General features: G+C 40.5%; 1 protein-coding gene across 1 annotated transcript in view; it reads left to right on the top strand.

Annotated features, from left to right (window-relative positions):
* The window catches only part of rptor (regulatory associated protein of MTOR, complex 1), a 499,208-nt gene extending 481,991 nt beyond the window's left edge, over positions 1-17,217 (top strand). Inside the window, exons 33-34 of the mRNA XM_059948392.1 lie at positions 10,727-10,856; positions 13,211-17,217. Of these exons, the coding sequence (XP_059804375.1) occupies positions 10,727-10,856; positions 13,211-13,279 (199 nt within the window). The 3' untranslated portion in view covers positions 13,280-17,217. The remainder of the gene's footprint in view (positions 1-10,726; positions 10,857-13,210) is intronic.
* The last annotated feature ends 4,078 nt before the right edge of the window (positions 17,218-21,295 follow it).

Raw genomic sequence — 21,295 nt, 5'->3', positions numbered from 1 at the left:
AGAATTTGTTTCCAAACATCAAACCAAACCTTGCAAAATGTCCTCTCCGTCATCCGTAAGCCATTTCATCAATTTGCTTGAAGCCTTTTTATAATCTTCAGCCTGTTCGCTATATTTCCACGTTCTTTGACATTACATTGCATCTCAAAATCAAGACATTAATAAAATATCAGCCTTTGGGAAATCATAGCTTGGCTTCGTGAGCAAAGATTTAGGAAGGGGGCTGCCCACGTTTGCTGCAGGCTCGCTGGTGGCAGACAAGGCCAATACGGGACAGGCAGACCCGGCCACAGCAGCTGCATAGACGTGGACCTGTCCTTCAGCCTTCGCAATGCTATTTTTAGGTGGAGAGTGGTGTGCGCGATACTGGCCCCACCCTTTACACCCGGGATTCATCTGCCATAGCCTAGCAAGATGGGACGGTGACAGTGAGGTCCTCAAGTCATAGGAGTTACGTCGGAGTGTCCTTCTTCGAGGTGGATGGCCTGACAAGGCTGCCGAGCCCCACCTGCCCGGGTTTGGAGTCAGAGTTGTCCTTCCCTTACGCTGGCTGCCAACCAAGACTAACGAGCCCAACCTACCCATCCAGTTATACTGCCGGACACTCGGTCACCCCGTGACGTAGCAAGCTCGGTGGAAACGGGGGGCACCAACGAGAAGGTGTTGCTACGGATGCCGTAGTGTAGGAGAGGCCATTCGCAGTGGCCTCCTGCCTAGCAAGCCAGACAGTGACCACGCAGCGAACACTACACCAGGAAAAAAGAGGCAATGTATTGCACTTTCCCTGGGTGAGCGGGACATCATTTGGGAAATACCATTGTCTGATTCCCGTCTATCTGAAAATAACTTCAGCAGTACAATGGATACAGCCCAGTCTATCGCAGGAAAAGCCATGTTCTCGTCTTGCTGCTGTCATCAGACAAGATGTACAGGAGCCTAGGTCCCACACCACCGGCTTCAGGATCAGTTATTACCCTGCAACCATCATCTCCTGAACCTGTGTGGACAACGTCACTCACCTCAACTCTGAACTGATTCCACAACCTATGGACTGACTTCCAAGGACTCTGCCACTCATTTTCTTAGTATTATTTATTTTTTGTTATTTATTTATACAGCTTGCCTTCCTTTGAACATTGGTTGTTTGTCAGTCTTTGTGTGTAGTTTTTTTAACGATTCTATTGTACTTCTTTGTACTATGTGAATGCCTGCAAGAAAATGAACCTCACTGTAATATAAATTTTATTTTAGCAATACAGCGCAGAGTATGCAATGCCAGTCAGCAAGCCCTGACCTCCTAACTGTTGACTTATATGTAATAATAAATTTACTTCCAGCTTTAAAGAATTCTTAATTATTTTCTCTTCCACAGATAACTTTGAGTTTACACCTACATAGACCTGAATTCATGGCTTATGTAGATTTTTAAGCCCAATGATATCAGTTTTGCTGAATGCTTCATGTGGTACTTTATCCAGTGTTCTTTGACTATATTAGCATTGTCACTCTCCCATCAATCCATCAAAAGTGCATTTAAAGTTGCTTCAACATTTCCTTGATAGGTTGTAATTTCCCATTTTTTCCTCATAACATTTCTTTTTGTTTTGCACTGTCTCTCCAAGGCAACTGCAAAAATGCAGATGTTAGAAATGTAAAATAAAAGCACAAAATGTTCAGTAAAAAAAGTTAATGTCTAGTTTTTGTTTTTTTTAATTCTTGCTAAGGTATTATGGAAATTTAGGATACAGTTTTTTTTTCGTTATACCTGAGGAAAGTATACTTGTTCATGAGCCAGGGCATTGTATATTTATGAGATTGCTTCCTGAGAGGGTTTTGAGTAAGTCTATACTCCCTGGAGTATAGAAGGATACATTTGAAAGAATGCAAGGTGATTTCAATAATACAGGATTCATGAGAGATTTCTTCAAACTGGGTAGTTTTGAACTAGAGGCACAATCTTAGGGCAAAGGGCAACAGCTATTTTGATGTGTGATAAAGACAGGTTATACAAAGGATTACAGATCTTCGGAATTTCCTCCCTTGGTAGGCAATGGATATTCATTTCTTAAAAATTTATATTATGTAATGTTTTAAGTGAGGAAGGTTCAAAGTATATTTATTATTAAAGTATGAATACAGTATACAGCCCTGAGATTCATCTTCCCACCCCAGACAGCCAGTAAACAAAAGAAACACCATGGAACCAGTTCAAAAAAATCAAAAACACAATGCACAAAAACCAGATCAAATCATGCAAACGGCAAAAAATGAGCGAGAAACACAGAATATAAACCATCAAAGCACAGAGTCATTGAAACAGTCCAGGAATGCTCAGTTCAGTTCAATTTAGCACTGTGTCGTTCTTTAACTGAGCCAGTCCGCCCAAATCAAAATAACAAGAAAGAAAAGGAGCAACTAGAAGAGAATCACAGGAATGTGGGTTTAGTTCACAGGATTAGCTGTGATCCCAGTAGTGGGTGGTACAGGTTTGGGAGGCTCTGCAGCCAGATACAGTGTTCCTCATCATCATCAGTGCCACGCTGACTGAGCTGGAATTGCATTTCTGTTTGTGGCATTTACTGTTCTGTAGTCTCATGGCAACTCTCCCAAGTCGAACAATATTGATGTCAAAGCGCAGGTGCGATGAAAAACTTACTTGTAGCAGCGTCAAGCCGCGTGGCAAAATCTGAAGCAATCATAAATTGCACGCATTTTTAACAAGAAAATGCAATTAGAACAAAAAAAAAGCTGATGTCCCTTTTATTGCAAGGTGATCAAAGCACTCTGACTCTGTCATTCCTTCTTTCCCTGACAGCTTCAGGTGCATTCCATTCGGATGAGGTGACACTTCTGCCTTGGATGTTGCCAACATTTTAAATCTATGTGGAAAGATTTTCAATCTTCCTTTAATGTTACTTGGTAGAGACAAGCAGCATGAAGTAAAGCCATTCAGCCCAATTCACCTGTGCTGACTGTGTTGCCCACTGAGCCAGTCTCATCTGCTGCTGTATTTTTAGTAGCAATTTTATTTTCCGCTTCTGTGTTTTCTCTTTCCTTTTCAGTTCTAATTGTGTCATCTGTAAGCCACCCATGAGCTCTAGCTTCAGTTGCTCTTTCTTCACCTCTCATAAGCACATGTTTCATCTGGAGTCAGACCACTCTTGTTTGAGAGACTCCCATTTCTCAATTGCTGCTTTACTCCTCGTCTCCAGATTGTTTTTCACTCAATCTCCTCTCATGGTGCTGAAATTTAGATCTCCTCCAGTTGAATATTTTCACATTTGTCTGTTCTGGCCCATTCTCATTTCCATAATGACTGTAAGCCTTCATGTTTCTGTAAGTCTAATGATTTCTGACCTTCCTCACATCATTGCTGAGGATGTCTTTGATCTTTTCTTCCCACAGATTGACACCAGTATTCCCACAACTGTAGGCATAAAACAAATCCAATACATACTCTTTCCATTGCAAAGATAACCTGAAAACATATAATAACTTGCCAATTGCATAAAACTCACATAGAAAGAGTGACACAACATGAATGTCAGGCTCCATTCTCTGTCATTATATCATTGGGTCTTTTGTTCAAGTTCAAAGTTCAAAATTTCAAAGTAAATTTATTATCAAAATACATACACGTCAACATATACAAGCCTGAGATTTTCTTGTGGGTGTACTCAATAAATCCATAATAGAATCAATAAAAGACTGTGCAAATACAAAAAGAAAAATAATAATAATAATAATAATAAATAAACAAATAAGCAATAAAAATTGAGAATATGAGATGAAGAGTCCTTGAAAGTGACTCTATAGGTTGTGGGAACAGTTCAGTAATAAGGCAACTGAAGTTACCCTGTCTGGTTCAGGAGCATGATGGTTGAGGGGTAATAACTGTTCCTGAACCTGGTGGTGTGAGTCCTGAGGCTCCTATACCTTCTTCCTGATTTTTTGTGTGGGAGAGTGGGTGAAATTATCCAGTACATAGAAAACTGGCTCTGTTATGAAATTCTCCATTAAGAGGTGCTCGTTTCTCTTCCTGACATTTATTATGGTCTTGCTGCAGCAAGCAGTGTCTCAGATTATGATCCTCTTCAAGCACTTATTCTGTTTTGGGCAGCACAAAATACTTTGGTGTTTGACATCTCTTCTTAAATTCAGCATTCTGCAAAGAAATTAAAAGATTGTTCCATTATAAACACGAGCTTCTGAGATGCTGGAAACCTTGAGCGACATTCACAGAGTGCTGGAGTGCTGGTTTGATGCGCAGAACAAAGTGCTGGCAAGGAAGGCACCCTTCCCGCCGGGGAGCAGGCATTCCATCTGGCTAAAGTTGAGGTGTGGAGGACCCTGGCCAGAGTCAACCCACACAAAGCCTGATCATATACCAGGTCGGCAGCCCTGTTTGTGACAGATGTAACACAGAAATGGCTACTATAACTCATATGTTTTGGTCATATGTAAGTTTAAATGATTTTTGGAGGGGTGTGTTTGGAATATTATCTGAAGTTATAGATATGGATGTTCAACCTAATCCACTTACAGCAATTTTTGGGATTTTCCCAAAGGAAGCAAGCAAAGTGTCTGCTTCAGCCCAACATGTGACAGCTTTTTCAACTTTACTGGCTAGGAGAGCTATTTTGCTACATTGGAAAGAATCTAAGCTGCCTACTGTTTTCTATTGGCTCTCCTCCATTATGTCATGTCTAAGCTTGGAGAAAATTAGAAGCCAGACATTTGATACATCCTTTAATTTTGAACAAGTCTGGCGACATTTTATTCAATATTTTCACGAATTAATTTATTTTATTTTTTTTTATTCTCTTTGGGGAAAATCCTTATCCATGAAGGTTCGGAGATGACTGGAAGGATGTGTTTTTTTCTCTCTCTCTCTGTTTTTTCTCATTTTATCCTCAATTGGACTGCCCAATCTTCCTTTTTCTTTCCTTTTTTTCTCTTTTTTTTATGATTGTTATGAGGAGTTGTAGTTGTTTTGACCATTGTATATATAACTGCATAATATTTTACCTATTTGATTTTGATATTATATACTTTTTGTTTTACTATTGCTGTTTATATGTCTTTTATATTATCTACTTGTTAAACTCCTCTTCCGATTTGTATATTCTTTATTTGGAGATCAATAAAAAAGATTGAAAAATGATCATATACCAGGTCGGGTTCTGAAAGACTGCACAGCCCAGCTGACGAATATATTCAACATCTCCCTGGAACAATCCACTGTCCCATCCATTTTTAAGGTGCAACCATCATTCCGGTACCAAAGAAGGCAACAGTAACCTGCCTAAATGACTATCGTCCAGTGGCATTAACATCAACCATCATGAAATGCTTTAAGCAGCTGGTCATGGACCACATTAAAGCCTTTCTCCCTGCTACACCGGACCCTTTCCAGTTCGCTTATTGCTCAAATCAATCCACTGATGATTCAGTAGCTTCTGTCCTGTCCTACCTGGGAAATGGGGTCTCATATGCCAAACTGTTGTTTATAGACTTCAGTTCGGCATTCAACACCATCATACCCAGAAACTGGTGAAGAAACTGTCCTCACTGCGTCTAAACACCTCCCTCTGCTACTGGATCCTGGACTTCTTAACAGTAAGGCCACAGTCACAGTTGATTTACGCGCACAGTGAAAGAAAATAGGAACTGAAAATTCAAAGCAGTGACAAACAACTGCAGAAATTATTCAATTGTAAATTTAAAGCTACAGGTAAAATTATTGTAGAAACAATTTTCATCAACAATTTTAAGTGTACATTATTAGTCCAACTATTCACTACTTCATTGCTCTGCTTTTTCACCTTTCAATGAGATGGATGGGCTTGGTGCAGTGATATCAGCTTCTCAACATCAGGCTGAATGTCACTCAGAAGAAGTCTCAGATCCCTCGGTCAGTAATTTGCGTCTTTTGTTGATTTGAAAGAAGTTGGGTGACTTCACTGAAACTGCGCTCCACTAAATATCATTTTGGAAAGGCAACAAAGAATATCTTGACCTTTTCCATAGTGCAGGGTAGCATTCAGACATTTTTTTCTGCAACCAAAAGTTTTGGTATGAATTTTTTTGAGCCTCGGATTCAGCTCAAAATCATTTTTTGGCGAGGTATTTAAGTTTGCTGACAATACTGTCATAGGGCGAATCAAAGGTGGTGATGAATCAGCATACAAGCGGGAGATTGAAAATCTGACTGAGTGGTGCCATAACATCAACCTCTTACTCAATGTCAGCAAGACCAAAGAGATGAATATTGTCTTCAGGAAGAGGAACCTGGAAGTCTGTGAGCCAGTCCTCATCAGGGGATCGGTGGGGTGGGGGTGGGGGGCAACAACTTTAAATTCCTTGGTGTTATCATCTCAGAGGAAATCCTGGGCCCAGCAGGTAAATGCAATTATGAAGAAAGCACGGCAGTGTCTCTGCTTCCTTAGGAGTTCGCGAAGATTTGGCATGACATCTAAAACTTTGACAAACTTCTATAGATGTGTAGTGGAGAGTATATTGGCTGCACCACAGCTTGGTATGGAAACACCAAAGCCCTCGAATGGAAAATCCTACAAAAATGAGTGGATATGACCCATTCCATGACGGGTAAAGCCCTCCCCACCATTGAGCACATCTACACAAAGCATGGTCGCAGGAAGGCAACATCAATCTTTTTCTTTCAAGAAAGTAATAGCGGTGGCATCCTGTCATTGATGATGCCCCATTCTGCTCACCAAGCAAGAATGTTGATGAGCTCTTCGTATCTGTTTCTAGTCCCATTGTAAATAACAGCTCTTGAACCATGCTTTCATCTTTTATGAAGCGGACATAACCAAGAAGCAAAGGTTTGTTGACTCATCCGACCGCAGAGCAAATTCTGTTATACTAAGCATGTTGCTCAGTGTGACTTCCAGTTTCTCAGAATTTCATTTGTCTTTGAACAGAGTTGTCACTGAGCAGAATCTGGTGACTTATATAATACTGTATTCAGAACCACTCTTATTGTTGGCAGAATTAGTTCTTTTCCTATTGTATGGGGCTTTCCAGATTTAGTGGTGAGCAATGAAATGTATGAAGCACACAAACCATCGCTGTTTTGTTGTGAAGTGCTGGCTTTGAAGTATTTTCTGATTCTAAAAGTTTTCACTAAGCGACTGAAAATGAGCCAAGTTCTTGTTTGCTTTATCGGATGGAGTATATTCTCTTCAAATGTTAAAGGATCCTGGTCTTTTCACTGACTGATTTGAAAATACTTTTTCACACAGCAAGCTGTTGCTTGCTTGGTGATGGTATAAATCCATATTTCTGACACTATATTACAGTACAGTGCAACAGTCTCAGGCACATATATAATATTAGGGTGCCTAAGACTTTTGTACTGTATGTACTGCATTTGTCAATGTGGTGCAGAGAGTGAGTTTGTAAATCAGGTGGGAACAAAGGATGTGGGAGTGGTCAAGAGTGGAGCGCCATGGGAGGCATATGGGACAGGTGGTAGAGAACAAGTGCCAGGGAGGAGAGTGGCTCATGTGCAGAAACATCCAGCCCCGAGTCACCAGGCAAGGTCACTTGATTCCAAAAGTTTGGTTTGTTAATCATTGCAGAATGTCTTTCTGGTGCTTCTCTCCCTTCTTTTCCCAACCATGATTCCCCTGTCCCTGCCCCCTTCCCACTCTCAGTCCACAACAGAGACCCATCTCAGACCCATCACTCACATATGTCATGATTTTTTTTTTCTTTTGCGACAGCAGTGCAATGCAATATGTAAAGTTACTACAGTTCTATGCAAAAGTCTTAGGCACCCTAGCTATGTATATGTGTCTAGAACTTTTGCACAGTACTGTACCTACACTCCTTCATTTGGTGTGTTTCTGCCATTGTCATTAAGGAGTTGTGATCACGGTCGGTCGCCTGTTGCTTAAGTCCAACCTCAAGCACTATGATCAATAAAGGGAAAAGTTGTGACATCCTCATAGCTCAGGCAATACCTGACTCTGCCTGAAGGTACATAAAGTGGGGCAGCAATACCTCAATTGGGCCACGGGCCCATACCATACCGTAATTCGCAGGAAATTCGTCACTACATGATTAGAATACAGGAATTCTAGCTAACACTGTACTACAGAAGTGAACAGCAATAATGTGTGGGCCAGGCCCAGAAATAACACGATTTCTTCATTCTATATTTTTCATGACATGCCAAATACAGATATATCACATTGCTTTTCAACAGCTATAATGCACTTACACCAAAGTCCGAGGACAAGTGGGTTAGTGAAAGATGAGGTGATCATTGTAATCAATTATGAGGCACTGAAGATTAAGTGCTTATAATAAGCAATTTATTTCTTAAATTAAACGTGTAATCCCTCAGGTGCCCCCCCCCCCCTTGGTACTGAGCAGCCCACCACCACCTCCTTTATCTTTATTGCTCCCTCTCCAGGGGGGTTGGCAATATTGTCCACTTTGGGAATCACTGCCATAGAGTATCCCAGCAAATACTTACTCGAGCAAACTCAGAACCAATGTGTTTTCTTAATATAATGAGAAGACTAGTGCTGGCGTCTCTTGTTTGGGCTGATACACACCTTAACTTCTGATCTAGTGGCCATTACCCTTGCTCCACTCTTGGAGGCCTTGATTTTACCAAATTTCAAATAAAAATCATGAGGGCTGTCAGATACTTGTGTTACTAAAATCTCCTTGCCAGTCTTTTTACATAGATTGAAACCTCTGTCAGTCAGTTGTATGTTTTTCAACACGAGGGCTGTCAAATATTTATGTTAACAAAATCTACTTGCGAGTCTACTTTTACATAATTAAAAGCTCTTCCAGTCGTAGGTTTTTCAACAGATAGTCTCATATTCTGTCTTGATTTTTTTTTAATCAAGTTTCTGGTCCTCTTTTGTTGAGTTTGGAAATACTCCCAGTTCTCAGGTCCACTGAGATTTCTGACAGCATTTCATAAGCCACTTATTTTCAGTTTATAGTGTCTTTAATTTCTCTGGTCAGTCACAGATAAATGACTTTTTGTGTTATTCCCTGAAGGAATTAGTTTTTGTATCCCATGCGTCATGTTTATGAATGTTGGCCATTGCTGGTCCACTGTCAAACGTAAGAAAGTAGCAGTCAGCTTTCCCCTTCTATCTTCCAACTTTCCTTTGTTAAGACTGGTGATCCTGTTTTCAGGTTGAATTGCATCACTTCCGAGTTCAGTGCAAAGCTGTCACATTATGGTCTTTCATCCCTAAGGTCCCTTTACAAGATGATCATTTCTGTTCATTCAGTCCTGATGAACGGTCTCAGCCTGAAATGTCAAATGTTTTTTCCTCTGCCTGACCTGCTGAGTTCCTCCAGCGTTTTGTGTGTCTTGCTTAAGATTATCATTTAATCCTTTCTCACTGTGCAAGATCTAAAAATAGACTTCTACGTAACATATTTATCTAGAAACCAGTTGTGCATATGTTCCAGAATATGGCCTTCCCTTACAGCTTCTAATTTAGCTTGTTCAGTCTATATGTAGATTGAAGCCCCTCAATAACACTGCTATTCCTGTTGCCTGCACTTATTAATTCCTGATTTTTGTCATGCCCTGTACTATAACTATGATGAGTAACAAACCCAGTTGCTAATTTACATAGCTCAACCCAGATTGATTCAATCTCATGAACTGCCATGGCAAGACTAGTTCTTACCAGGATACTCCCCTCCTCTGCTATCAGTAGTTCAGCTTTAAAAAAAAGACCAACAAACATCCAATGTGTAGAGAGAAAAATAAACAAATCGTGCAAGCAATAAAATTAAGCAAATAGCATTTAGAATGAAAATAAGTCCTCAGACATAAAGCCTGGAGCAGACCACAGCCTCAGGTCAACGCATAGCGGAGTAAACGTCGCGGAGCCCACAGACGCGGAGCCTGAAACAGCCATCACAGGCCGCAGCCTCAGGTCAGCGCATAACGGAGTAAGTGTCGCAGAACACGAAACAGCCAGCATAGATCACTGCCTCAGCCTCAGTGCAGTGATGAGCAGAGTAAACATCGCAGAGCAACGAGCAGAGCAGGCCCGATCCTCACCTCTGGTCCCAACACCCTGCCTTTTCAATCCATCTGGCCCAGAATTTAAATCGTCGAAACATCAGGTCGTTCCTCACAGGATATTTTTATGTTTTTTGCATCATTCTCTGTAAGCTCTAGAGGCTGTTTTGCCTGAAAATCCCAGGAGGTTAGCAGTCTTTGGAATACTCAAACCAGCCTTTCCACCATCAAAGGCACTCAGATCTCATTCTGACATTAAGTCTGAGCAATAAGTGAACCTCTTAACCAGGTCCAGATGCTTTTATGCATTGAGTTGCTGCCACATGATTGGCTGATTAGATATTTGCATTAACAAGCAAGTGTACTTAATAAAGTGGCCACTGAGTATATATGATGTAAAGAGGTGCAGATGAGTCTGACTTGTAGACAATAAACAAAGTTGGCTGTTTTTTCCTGTAATTTAAGGGAAACAATTCAAGTTTGTTTGTGCTTTAATTCAGTGAACTAGCTGCACAGCAGCATTTTTTTAATAAATTGTGAATTGTTAATTTCATGTTAAGTCCCATTCCCAGCCCAGCATTGTTCTTTAACTGAATGGTTGCATAGTGGAAGTGCATACGTTCAGTGTTCTATCATCCAAAAAATTGCACATGATGCCTAATTGTAAATGTATTCTTGATCTTTCAGTGGCTCTATGAACCAGTTCATTGCTGTATATAATGCAAGTGGAGAAGTGATAAGCAATATTAAATACTATGACGGATTTATGGGGCAGAGGATTGGAGCGATTAGCTGCCTGGCTTTCCACCCGTATTGGGTAAGTCATTTCTCAGAGGTATTCCTTCCAAGCAGTTCCTGATTCATTATCTTTATAACATAACTATCATTGTAGGAGCAGTCTGAAAGATCAAACGGAGTTGGTGGTGTTTGAAATAACGGGCAATTTATTAAAAACTGGTGCCTAGCAGGAGCCAAGCCAAAGCTGATCTACCTGAGCATGAATTTGGAACAGCTTTTACATTTTCAGTTGGGGAGATTACCAATAAAACTACATTTGTTAGCAGAATAGTGGCAACAGAAAGACTTAATTAAGTAACAGTCTAGGTCCTGCTTACAGAATAAAATGTCTATCCACAGGTCTAACAGTAAATCCAATTTCCTGTTACACCAGTGGGTACACGCTATGACACAATTAAGTGAAGTTCCTGAAATTTGGGGTTCATCTGCTGCTGCATTCTGCGTCCCTATTTTTATATATAGTTTTCTGTTACCACTGTAGCACAATCTGCATCCCTGTTCACTTGTTATAAGCCCTCATTACTCTTCCCCGTGCAATGATTACTTTAAGAATGTGCAGCATTTCATTGCATAGGCAAAAACAAGGTCAAAGTTGCCACCTCTCTTCACAAACACAATTTATAACTGTACTATCTTGGTCAAGGATAAATTGATTCGCCATAAGCACTTACATGTATTAGGAACTTGCTGTGCTGTGTTGGTGTTTCATGCAATAAAAAGCAACATTCAACAATTATAAAGAATTATGTAAAACTAAAGTTACAGGGTTTTTTTAATAGCCCTATAGCGCTGTTCAGAAGGGACCTTTTGGAAAAGGCACTTTGCTAGGTGGGCAGTGTCTGCAGTGATTTTTCCCTACCTGCTTTTTGTCCTGTGAAGTTTTATTGACGTTAGCAGGAATTTGACAATACTGCCCATAGTTCCTGTTGTGCAAAATATTCTCTCACAACTGGATTTTCCAAAAATGGACAATCCCTATGTTAGAGAATCAAAGAAAATATTTTCTTTTGCTGTAATGTTCTTCATATGTTGAATAGTTGACACTGGTTAGTGTCTTCGTTCATTGTATTGTGCTGGCTGGAAGAATGGAGACTAATTTCATGCGTTCTTGTTGGTATGTACTATAAGCACTTTGAATTTAATTGGAACTGTACAGATAGTAGAAATTAACTTTCAGTTGCTGGTTGGTCTACTACCTATTCTAGCTATAAACACTGCGTTATTTTTAGGAAGAACAAATATTCAGACAGATACTTGGCATTTTGTTTTCCATTGAGATCTTTGAATCTCCACATACAAGAATCCTCACATCTTCTGATTAAAATATTAAAGCCTGCAAATGCCGTCAGTGTTATTCTTAATGAAATTGTGTCAAAGTCATCTGACTGACAAAAGTGCCACCAATTGGGAGGTTATGTGTTTGATAGCTTTTGGAAGTGTTCCATTCCTTTTTTTTTGGCATCTTGTAAATTATCTTCCCTGTGCAAGTCCAAATTTCAGAGGAATTGCAGATTCTCTTTTCTACATGTCATGTGACCAATTATCCTTCAGTATTGAGTTATCTCCTCAACAGAAAAAGTTTTAAAATCGATGAATAAAAAAATGCATTGAAATGAGTTTTAAGGCTTGCATATCTTTGAAGAGTTACTCAACCAGACAGGCTTTAGTATGATAGTTTGATGCTGTGATTTTACCATATCACACTTCTTGTAACTAGATCTGTCCTCTCTGCCTGGTAACTCTTCTAAATCAAGCACTAAATAATCCAACTCCTCTCACTTCCATTTCCTTCTTGCTCAAGATTAATCCAACTTGAGTCCTAGTGTATGTTGTGCTTTATCTCCTACCTGATCCAAATGAAGTTAATGTCCTTTCGCCGTGTGCCAGCTGCTGTTTAAAGCAATGGCATTTAAAGATTTTATTTAGATCCACAATTTCAAAGATAAATACCTCCATTTGAAATTACTTGAACCCTTTTACATTGCCTGAGAAGGTGTTGCAGGTTCTATTGCCCTTCATGTAATAAGCCAGTTTTTCTTCCCCAGTATTCCAACACCATGCTACCTCTTGCTAATGTGATCTCAATTTAAGCAATTTTTGTTCTAATTTATAAACAATACTCTTCATTCCAAAGATCCTGTAGGTCATTAACACAACGTAATAAAAATTCTGTGAAGGAAAAGTCCCATTGTTCCCAATTATAAGCATAATCTTTATTTAATTTTTGTTCTTCTATCTGTGTAATGGACATCATAAGCCAGGGGTATGTAGGTCTTTTGAGTTTAATTGTTTTTTGGTACAGATAATTATTTCATACAGATGCATAAATGTTCTAATTAGTGGTCATTGATTACTTTGTGCTTTTCTCAACAGCCTCACTTAGCAGTTGGAAGCAATGACTACTACATGTCTATATATTCAGCAGAGAAACGTGTCAGATAACACAGAATTACGCAGCCCTGCCTGTCTACTTTATGGAGATTCTGACTAGCCTCAGACGCTGTATATTACTTCAAATGTACATATTGAATTATTCACTGGAACGTTTGGTGACAGCTGCTGCAAGTCGTGATTTGAACAAATTTTCTATTCTCTATTTCAGTAGCAGTCACAACTTGTCCTGTAAGAACATGGCTGCCAAACTTATTCAAGGCCTTGTCTGAACCACTAAAAAAATTTTTCCCCTTTTGTGAATTAGATGTTAGAATTCAGATTAATATAATTTGCCATGTCGTGACCACCTCGGATGGCCTAACAACTGTGTGTAAATTACAAATCCTCGCAGCTTCCTCGGTGAAATAATACATCAAAGGGGAATGCCGGTATTAAAATATTAGTAGCTGTTCTGAAGAACTGTTCAAAAACTCACACATTTATCGTTACGTCTATGAGCATTATTTTATCCATAGACTACAGCAGGCCCGCAGGAGGAAAATCATGTTGTTCTGAAACATTGTACAGTGTTCTTCCCAACTCGTTCTGTTTTGTGTGTGTGGGATTTAATTTTGCTCGACAATTGCTGGTTGTAATAGGAAACGCCAATCAGCTCGTACAAGTAACCGATGATGGGACAAGCAACCTGAGCAGGACAAGAGTGATCCACTTATCTATTGTCGAATGTAAATGAAACCATTAAAGGAACTGGAAATTGATCTGTGATTGTTTTCCTAATGATATAAATGCTTCCAATCTTCAGGCTTGTAAACTAGTTGGATCTGCAAAAGCCAAGAGTTATGAGATATTCTTGTTTATTTGTCTTTATTTTTAATATAAATCTGATGCCACATACATATTATGATCTCACATTTATTAAGCTATGTTGTGAATTAAATACAGTATTATTTTATTATATATTATCTCTTTTAAAACGATTTAACACTGACTTTTGTTTAAGCCTAGGCAATATATACACTAGTAGCTAAGTAGTTGCTGATCACAATTAACGAATAGTAAAGTGGAAGGTTGGCTTTTTTCATGATAATAAATTAATTTGTAGTATTGAGTTTTACGTTGCCATCTGTAAATGGAAGTTTTTTTTTGTTAAACTTGTAATTTGTTATTTCTTGCTTTTGTGGTCTAAAGGTTAGGTATAGAACAGGATGCCATACTTTTTTTTCAGTCTATGTTGAGTTTGAATCATCCTTTAATGGAACAAATTTAAATTCCACGTTATCCAACCGCATTACCACATTGCATTCAGAGCTGTTTCTCAGCTCACCAGCGATATTGAATTTGAGCCTATTGGAAGAAACAGGGTTCCATTTTTGTCCTGTGTGAGTTCAGTGCTGAATAGTTAAAATTTGAAGCTTTTTGTTTGCACAGTTAAGCCAAAAATCCTGACTTGCCTCATTAGAGCATCATGTTCTAAAGTAAAGCCATGCTGTGTCGCATTTCCCACTAAGAACCAGCAGAACTTACTTGAAGTCAAATTAGCTGCAAGGAACTTAGGAAGGTGAAGAAGCAGTTAGTAGTGTGGTCCCTCAGTCCTCCTCCTGCTCCATCCAGTCAATAAAATAATAACTGTTCTGATCTTTAGTCTGAACTCCATATTCCTGACCGTTTCCTATAAACCCTCATTTCCACTGTGGTCCAAGTCATCCATCTCAGCTTTGAATATACTTTGAGTGGGCATCCGCAGCCCTCTGGGAGAGAAATTCCAAAGATCCTCAGCCCTCTCCAGGAAGTTTGACCTCATCTAGTTTGAATATTGTCAACCCCTCACCCCAAGGCCGTCTCCTTCTTTAACACTCCTTGGAAAATATTTTCACCATATTTACTCTGCCGAGTCCATTCTTCTCAACTCCAGAGAGCAGACAAAATTGTAACTGGAATCCTGAACATCTTCATCAAAATTGATAAGTGCTTTTAGAACTGGAGGAAAGCTAAAGTTTCCTAAAAGACTTTGTACATTAAAATTACTTAAATAAAAATATTTTGGAATGCAAGCAAGAATGAAGGCGCAGGAGGCTGAACAGTTGTAAAAGGAGCTGTTAGGGTTATTCAAAGTAATTTTCTCTCATTGGTCACAAATAGATTGAAATAAACACCTGGCACAGCTTTTTTTTATTGTTATAGTTTGGATCTTTTTTTAATCCATTAAAAAACGATACAAATAAGGTCTCTGAAACTGTGTGTTCCAGAGCACCTCAGAGAACATCTAAGAGTCAAACCCAATGCCCCTGCAAACCTGGTTCCCAGCTGGATTTTGATACCATGTGCCTGTGGATGGAAGAGATAGCAGTTGCAACCATGGCCTCTCCCAGGACCATAATCCGGGGATGTATGAATTAGATCTGTTAATTAATAATTTTAAAAATGTAAGCTCAGACACAAATACTGTTATATGGCATTTGGGAGTGGGATCATTAGATTTTTAGGGCCCACAGCTGAGTCAGACACAATTTTGCCAACCCTTGTGCTTTTAACTAAATGTACCTTAGCTGGAGATTCTTTGAAACCAGTAGCTTTTATCCCAAAAGACACCGTTATGAGTGTATTAAAGTAATTTTCACAGCTGAAACACGATATATGTTCAGGATTAGGTGATGGGTCACAAGTAGTTGTAACCTCTTTTAGTAGTTATCAGTTTGTAACCTGAAGTTGAGCTCTAAAATTAAAAAGAACGAACCAGGTTGTCTGTATTGGAGAAAAATTCACTTAAGTTCTGTTTAAATACATCAGTATCTAGAAAAACAAGTTATAAGTCAGTCAAGTTGAAAGCATATTTTTTTAAAGTGTGCAAGCATACATTCTCTGATGAGAATATATGTGTGAATTAAGGATATAACTACAGATCTCTTCCAATTCCTCAGCATTTGGCTTCTACATTCAGTTATTTTTAGTTAGAAATTGACAGTCAAGAGCTACTCTGTTGTCAGACCTCTGCTACAAGTGAGGCAAGGTGGCGTAGTGGTTAGCACAACGCTTTTCCATACCAACAATTCAGGTTCAATTCCCACCGCTGCCTATAAGGAGTTTGTGCGTTCACCCCTTTACCACACGGGTTTCCTCCAGGTGCTCCAGTTTCCTCCCACATTCCAAAGACTTACCATTTGGTAGGTTAATTGGTCATTGTAAATTGTCTGTGATTAGCTGAGGATTAAATTGGGGGATTGCTGGGCAGTGCAGATCAAAGGGCCTATTCCACACTGTATGTCAATAAACAAGTGTATAATTCTTCCTAACAAGGATAATAGCTTTTAATTGGTGGTTAAGAACACTCCTATTACAATTTGGCTCCTTGCCTCCTACTAATAAATGACTCTTTATAAAACTTGCAAGTTTGGGTTAAAAAATGCCTAGCTTATCAGGTGTGCGTCAGTTTGCCTTATAGTAATTTGAGACATTTTCACCTTGATTATCTGCCTTGTCGGGGGAACCTTTCCTGAAAATCAGTTGAAGACTTATTGTAGCTGACCGAATGGATTATTTCCAACCTTAACCCAAATGGTTATTTTGCCTTGGTGGGGAAAAAGACCATGTAGAAATTGACAAAATAGGTTTGGTCACAAGACAAGCTTACAAATGCATCAATCCTTTCCGTTTGAATACCTCACTCAAACAGAGTTAACATGAATGTGTATAGATGTTTTAAACTCACTAACCTTAATTTTGTGTGATCTATTTAGTTTCTGTTAGGATGTTAATTTTATCCACTTGTCACTGTACATTGCATATGGAATTCATATGCTGGGTATTAATTAAATTGAGGGAGGATATATTGATGTGATACCTCATGAGCCGTTGTTTTGAATGTCTGCTTTTTAGATGAAAACGCACAATTAAAACTATATTGGCAAATAAATCAAACACATCTTGGTCTGTATCTTTTTCAACTCGAGAACTTTAATTGAGATTCTGGTCTGGAAATGGAGTGTGTGTGTGTTCTGGAAAGCAAAGAAGGGGAGGTCGTAGTTCCTATCAATCGTCACATTTAGATCTTTTAATAAAACTAAGATCCTTTTGTCATCAATAACCTGCTGTTGAAGTAAAACTTAATAACTTTGTTGCATTGTGGTTCCTATTTCATTTTGATGCATTGAAAACTGCAGTTTGACTGCGGAGATAATCTGCTTAACAACAGCGCCAGCTGGGGCTTCTCTTCACACAGATACAAACTGCAGCATTTCACTGGTGACTGGAAGATGATGAACTGAAGATTTATAATTTTACAGGCATTTGGTTTTGTGTAAGAGTCTCCTAAGAAGCTTTCTTCCTTTGTCCTCATCTATGTTTCTCGTGATTTTATGCTCCTCTATAATTCACCCCTCTGCCCCCTACACTGCATGGAATAAGGTCCAACCCTGCCCAACCTCTCCTTATAACTCAGGCCCTCAAGTCCTGGCAACTGTGGTAGCATGTGGGGATTTGTCAGGGTGCACCACAGTCCAAAGATGTACCAGTTGGTAGGTGAATTGGTCATTGTAAATTATCCTGTGATTAGCCGGGTTAAATTAGGAGTTGCTGGGTGTTATAGCTCAAAGGGCTGGAAGGTTCAATTCCATGCTGTATCTCAAATAAATTTGTGTATATCCATCTACTGATGCCTCTGGACACATCTTCAGTGATGTTCCTGGAATCATCGGGTGTTTCAGCATCATACACCCTCCTCCAGGTGACCCAGCCGGGGCTGATCAGACCCCAGCTTATGTCCAGGTGGCTAGCGACACATGACTCCATGGATCCCCTCTCATGAGCCACAGCCACCCTGAGACCCTCTCTGTCGCATCGGTGGTACTGCGGATGGCTCTCCTCTTCCTCTCTCCCTCGATGCCCAAATCGCTGTCGGCTCTGGCTAAGGAATGGGCTGCGAATCCCCTACAACCAACCTCCACTGGGAGACACCTCGCTCTCCATCCAGCCTGCTGACCAGTCCTGCATACTTGGAGAGTCTTTGCGCTCCTTTCAGCTCAACAACATCTTTCCTATAACGGGGGAGTAAAATTGTACACAGTACTCGGGTGCAGCCTTGCCATTGGAATGTACAACTGCAAAATGACGTCGTAACTCCCGTACTCAGCGCCCAAGTGATGGAGACCTGTCGTGTGTTTGTCAGACACACGGTACCAGTAACAAGCTGCATTCCCACTCGGTTAATCCAAGACCTTTAAGTTTTGGGGTGGAGGAAGGGGCTTTTGCAGTAATTAATTGGATGCTGTGATCATCTGTTTCAAGCTCTAATTGATTTTATTTTCAATTATATTACCGGCTTAAACATGATTCGATGTGGCTGTTATCCAATTATCAGACAACAATCATTACTTCATTTGGAGAGATGATTAAACTACTGTCCTTAGCTGCTGCAGGAGATGAATAGGATTGTTTTGGAAGAGTGGATTTGTTAATTAGTGCAAGAGCTAATTAGCAACCATGTGGGTTTCCTCTGGGTGCTCCAGTTTCCTCCCACCTTCTAAAGACACAAGAAGAGTAGCAACACTTGCAGGCTGCCCCCAGCACTCTCAGATGATGAAATAAACAAAGATGTTTCTATTTTAGTGGAAATGTTCTGTCAGGATGTCTCTGGAATTTCCTTCCCCTTAGAATCTCACTCCCATGGCTGGGAACAACATTCTCACCCATGATGTAAGCTGGCTCAATGAGGATAAAAAGGGAGGAGGTTAGGCAGCGTCAATGGAGGGAAATGGACAGTTGCTGTTTCAGAAGCACAAGAGATTCTGCAGACGTTAACATTCCAGATTAGCACACACAAAATGCTGGAGGAATGCATCAGTTTGGGCAGCATCTATGAAGAAGAACAAACAGTTGACATTTTGGGCCAAAACCTTTTTTCCACCCATCCTCCCACCCCTCCAGTTTTCATACTGGCTATCTCCCCTTTTCTTTTACAGTCCTAATGAAGGCTGTCAACCCAAAACATCAACTGTCCATTTCAGTCAGAGAAGAGGAATTGAAAGCATAGATAAGCCATAAAAACAATCTCAAAGATTGAGGGGACTGGTGACCACCTCCTGTTTCTTGTGTCCCCTCTTAGCAAATACAATAGAAAGTCCACAGACATTTCAGTAACCCATCTAGGCCAGGTGTGGCTTTGTACTCCTCCCAAGAGGTACTGCAGAGAGATCATCTTCATGGGTAGTTTTCCCAGACTGCTTGTTGGACACGTGGTCAGAAGAGATTCACACAGAGTCGGACATTTACCTTGAGAACAAACTTTATTATAATCTGACATCAACAAGGAGGTCACTCTTCCTCTAGAAAAATGCTCCCTGGACCAAACTTTTCATTATTCTTAATTTCTATCTTATCTACTCTCCCCCACTATCTCTACCCCACATGCTCTGTAGAGTGAGCGCCTGTATTAGGCCATAGACCATAAGGTATAGGAGCAGAATTAGGTTATTTGGCCCATTGTGTCTGCCCCCACCATTCCATCACGGCTGATCCATTTTCCCTCTCATCCCCAATCTCCTGCCTTCTCCCCCTATCCCTTTGTGTCCTGACCAAGAATCGATCAACCTTTGCCTTAAATATACCCAATGACTTGGCCACCATAGCCACCTGTGGCAATAAATTCCACAGATTCACCATTCTCTGGCTAAAGAAATTCCATTTTGAAAGGACACCCCTCTCTTCTGAGGCTGTATTCTCTGGTCTCAGAGTTCCCCACCAAAGGAAACGTCCTCTCTTATATCCACACTACCAAGGCCTTTCAACATTCAATAGGTTTCAATGCAATTCACACCCCCCCCCCCTTATTTTCCTGCATTTCAATGAGTACAGGCCCAAATGCTCTCCATCTGACAAGCCTTTCAATACTGGAATCATTCTAATGAACCTCCTTTGAACCGACTCCAGTGTCAGCGCATCCTTCCTTAGATGAGGGGCCCAAAACTGCTCACAATACTCCAAGGGAGGCCTCACCAGTGCATTACAAAGCCTCAATATTATTTCATTGCTTTGCTATTCTAATCCTCCTGTTCTATGTGAACTGTATGCATTTCTGCTTTTACCTTGTACCTTGGGCGTCATGTTAGCGTAGCGGTTAGTGTGATGCTATTTGAGCTCGGTGTGTCGGGAGTTCAGAGTTCAATCCCAGCGTCCTCTGTTAAAGTCCTGGCGAAGGGTATCGGCCTGAAACGTCGACAGTGCTTCTCCCTATAGATGCTGCCTAGCCTGCTGTGTTCCGCCAGCATTTTGTGTGTGTTGTCCTCTGTTAAAGTTTGTATGTCTTCCCTATGGAATGCAGGGGTTTCCGCAGTTTGATCCTGTTTCCCCTGCAGTCCAAAGACGTACTGGTTGGAAGGTTAATTGTTCACTGTAAATGGTCCTGCTGAGGGATTAGGGTTAAATCGGGGGTTGCTGGGTGGCAAGGCTCGAAGGACTGTTCTGTGGTTTATCTCTAAATAAAAGTATACTGTACAGTATGTAGAATACGAACTTCCATTCTGGAGTTTTATGAAGCCTTTGCTAGGCTGGTAACCAGGCATGAGTTTCTTCCCACCTTATTATTCTAGCTTCATCTCCCTTCATTTCCAGTCCTGATGAAGGGTCTTGGCCCAAAACATTGACTGTTTATTTCTCTACATAGATGCTGCCTGACCAGCCGAGTTCCTCTGGCATTTTATGTGAGCCGCTACAAGTTTGCTGTAGTTCACCTTAGCCTGCAGTTCGTGGCTCGGGCCTATTGAGCCTGGTACCAATCCTGTAGGACCCCCTTTTGTCTCACTACAACGTACACATTCCCCCTCCCCCCACACACCCTCATCCCTTTCTGCTATGCTACAAAACCAATAACTCACTCTTTCCTACTGTGAAATTACTAAGATGTACTGCATTGATCTCAGCGAATGTTTAGAATGACGACTGAGGAGGTGAGGTCTGCGGGGCTGGCTGTGGGAAGGAAGGTGTAGTACAGTAGCTCCACGGGCCCATGGGCCTCTCCCCCTGCCCCGGTCTGGTTCTGTCGCGTGGTTCGTCTTGATTTCCGTGCAGGGGGAG

This window comes from Hypanus sabinus, chromosome 23, assembly GCF_030144855.1.
Source record: "Hypanus sabinus isolate sHypSab1 chromosome 23, sHypSab1.hap1, whole genome shotgun sequence".
Lineage (NCBI taxonomy): Eukaryota > Metazoa > Chordata > Chondrichthyes > Myliobatiformes > Dasyatidae > Hypanus > Hypanus sabinus.
The sequence above is the reverse complement of the archived record's forward strand: the minus strand, read 5'-3'. Positions and strand labels throughout refer to the sequence as shown.